General features: G+C 43.5%; 1 protein-coding gene across 1 annotated transcript; it reads right to left on the bottom strand.

Moving 5' to 3' along the window:
* Positions 1 to 1,636: 1,636 nt before the first annotated feature.
* Positions 1,637 to 2,518, bottom strand: LOC139331012 (uncharacterized). Its single transcript, XM_070962249.1, has one exon. The coding sequence runs from the start codon at positions 2,516 to 2,518 to the stop codon at positions 1,637 to 1,639; it is 882 nt and encodes a 293-aa protein (XP_070818350.1).
* Between the last annotated feature and the right edge of the window lie 877 nt (positions 2,519 to 3,395).

Below are 3,395 nucleotides of genomic sequence, written 5' to 3'. Positions count from 1 at the left end.
CTTCTTTAAACAGCTTAGTCGGGATAGGATCTAAAATACAGGTAGATGATTTTGATGATGAAATTATTGAAATTAGTTGGTGAAGGTCAACAGGAGTAAAACAGTCTAAAACTGCGACAGACTGAGTAACAGTTTCTACGATTTCTGCGTTTGAAGACAAAACAGTACCTGTTAACGGCAGGAGTCGATGAATTCTGTCTCTAATAGTTAGAATTTTGTCATTAAAGAAGCTCATGAAGTCATTACTGTTCAGAGCTAAAGGAATACATGGTTCACAAGAATTATGGCTCTCTGTCAGCCTGGCTACAGTGCTGAAGAGAAACCTGGGATTGTTCTTATTTTCCTCTATTAGTGCAGAGTAATAGGCTGCCCTGGCACTGCGGAGGGCTTTCCTGTATATTTTAAGACTGTCTTGCCAGGCGGACCGAAATTCTTCCAATTTGGTAGAACGCCATTTCCTTTCTATTTTCCGTGAAGTTTGCTTTAATTTGCGGGTTTGAGGAGTATACCATGGAGCTAACCTCCTATGTTTAATTTTCTTCTTTTTTAGGGGAGCAACAGAGTCAAGTGTCATACGCAACGATCCTGTAGCACTATCAACCAGGAAGTCAATCTGGGAGGGACTAACGTTAGCATAATACTCCTCAGTTGTATTGAGACATGGCATTGAATTAAATACTGATGGGATCATATCCTTAAATTTAGCTACAGCACTATCAGACAGGAGTCTGGTATAAGAATTTTTGCCTACTGGCTGGTAGTCTGGTAATATGAATTCGAAAGTTATTAAATGATGGTCTGATAAAAGAGGATTCTGTGAGGAGACTATTAAGTCTTCGATTTCAATGCCATATGTCAGAACAAGGTCGAGGGTGTGGTTAAAACAGTGAGTCGGTTCATGTACATTCTGGCGGAAGCCAACTGAGTCTAATACTGAGATAAACGCAGTGCTAAGGCTGTCATTATCAACGTCGACATGTACATTAAAGTCACCTACAATAATTACTTTATCTGCTTCAAGAACTAAGCTTGATAGAAACTCCGAGAACTCAGCTATAAATTCGGAGTAAGGACCAGGAGAGCGGTATACTACAACAAATAAAAGTGGCTGCACTGTTTTCCATTTCTCATGAGAAAGAGTGAGAACAAGGCTTTCAAATGAGTTGTAGTCGAGTTTAGGTTTAGGGTTGATCAAAAGGCTTGAGTCAAAAATGGCTGCAACTCCACCTCCTCTGCCGCTGCCTCGAGGAATGTGAGTATTAATATGGCTCGGAGGAGTAGCTTCATTTAGGCTCACATACTCTTCAGGACACAGCCAGGTTTCAGTCAGACAAAATAAATCAATATTATGGTCTGATATTAACTCATTTACTAGAACAGCTTTAGAGGACAAAGATCTGATGTTAAGGAGTCCACATTTAATTCTCCTATCTTGTTGTACTATTGCAGAGGTTGTTCTAATTTTAATTAGATTCTTATGTTTAACTCCTCTTCTCTGTACTTTTGGTTTACTTAGTTTACGTGGTCGGGGGGCAGACACAGTCTCTATGGAGTGTTGGGTGGGTAACTGCTCTAATGGAGGCGCAGAGAAGCGTGTAGGACTGCAGCTCTGCCTCCTGGTCTCAACTCTGAGTTGTCAGGGGTTAGGTTCATAAATAAAATCGGTCAGATTTCTAGAGATGAGAGCTGCTCCCTCCAAAGTGGGATGGATGCCATCTCTCCTAATCAGACCAGGTCTTCCCCAGAAAGTCTGCCAATTATCAATGAAGCCCACACCGTTTGCTGGACACCACCTCGACAGCCAGCGATTAAACGATGACATGCGGCTAAACATATCATCACTGGTCAGATTTGGCAGGGGTCCAGAGAAAACTACGGAGTCCGACATCGTTTTAGCATATGTACACACCGATTCCACATTAATTTTAGTGACCTCCGATTGGCGTAACCGGGTGTCATTACCGCCGACGTGAATAACAATCTTACGGTATTTACGCTTATCCTTAGCCAGCAGTTTCAAATTTGATTCGACGCCGCCCGCTCTGGCCCCCGGCAGGCATTTGACTATGGTCGCTGGTGTCGCTAACTTCACATTTCTCAAAATGGAGCTGCCAATAATCAGAGTTGGTTTCTCAGCGGGTGTGTCGCCGAGTGGGGAGAACCTGTTAGAGACATGAAGCGGTTGGTAGTGACCCGTGGGCTTCAGCTTGGGACTATGCTTCCTTCGAATAGTCACCCAGCCTCCCTGGTTTCCCGGCTGCTCGGGAGCTGTCGAGGGACGGCTAGCCAGAGCTGCACTTGGTCGGTCCGCACCGACTACGGGGGCCTGGCTAACTATAGCTAATGGTTTTGTTTCCATGGTGCGGAGCCGAGCTTCCAATTCACTAAGCCTCGCCTCCAACTCACCAAATAAACTACATTTATTACACGTACCAGTATCACTAAAGGAGGCAGAGGAGTAGCTAAACATGTGACACACCAAGCAGGAGAGAGCTGGAGAGGGACAGAGAGAAGCCATCGCTAGCTGCTAGGCTAAGTTGGTATAGCTAGCAGAGCAGACAAGCGCGTAGACAAATAAAATTGACGGTCGCTAAATAAACAGACTTATGGGTGCTTGAGCAGAACTAATGTTACTCTAGAGTGCGGATAAAAGGCCGCTGTAACAAAACACAGAGCAAATTACACTCAGAGGAACAAGAGCGACAAACGCACACTACTCGTAAGGCAGCAACCAGAAACAGGAAGTGAGACGATACGCTTACCTCAGCACGTCAGCACGACGTGCAGCTACTTTAAAGGACTGTGGTACATAGCCTGTTGATAAAGACAGATTGATCATGTCTAATACTAATCAATTAAAGGTAATACTTTTTTAAACAGCTTTGTCGGGATGGGATCTAAAATACAGGTTGATAATTTAATGATGAAATTAGTTGTCGAAGGTTGACAGGAGTAAAGCAGTCTAAAACTGCGACAGGCTGAGTAACAGTTTCTACGGTTTCTGTGTTTGAAGACAAAACAGTACCTGTTGACGGCAGGAGCCCATGAATTCTGTCTCTAATAGTTAGGATTTTATCATTAAAGAAGCTCATGAAGTCATTACTGTTCAGAGCTAAAGGAAAACATGGCTCAACTGAGTTATGGCTCTCTGTCAGCCTGGCTACAGTGCTGAAGAGAAACCTGGGATGATTCTTATTTTCCTCTATTAGTGCAGAGTAATAGGCTGCCCTGGCACTGCGGAGGGCTTTCCTGTATATTTTAAGACTGTCTTGCCAGGCGAACCGAAATTCTTCCAAATTGGTAGAACACCATTTCCTTTCTATTTTCCGTGAAGTTTGCTTTAATTTGCAGGTTTGAGGAGTATACCATGGAGCTAACCTCCTCTGTTTAATTAT

Source organism: Chaetodon trifascialis, chromosome 5 (genome assembly GCF_039877785.1).
Source record: "Chaetodon trifascialis isolate fChaTrf1 chromosome 5, fChaTrf1.hap1, whole genome shotgun sequence".
Taxonomy (NCBI): Eukaryota; Metazoa; Chordata; class Actinopteri; order Chaetodontiformes; family Chaetodontidae; genus Chaetodon; species Chaetodon trifascialis.
Note: the sequence above shows the minus strand (reverse complement) of the source record. Positions and strands in the feature narration are given on the sequence as shown.

Bases quoted from the DNA above. Each gene is read 5' to 3' on its own strand.
- LOC139331012 (XM_070962249.1), bottom strand. From the start codon at position 2,518: ATGGCTTCTCTCTGTCCCTCTCCAGCTCTCTCCTGCTTGGTGTGTCAC.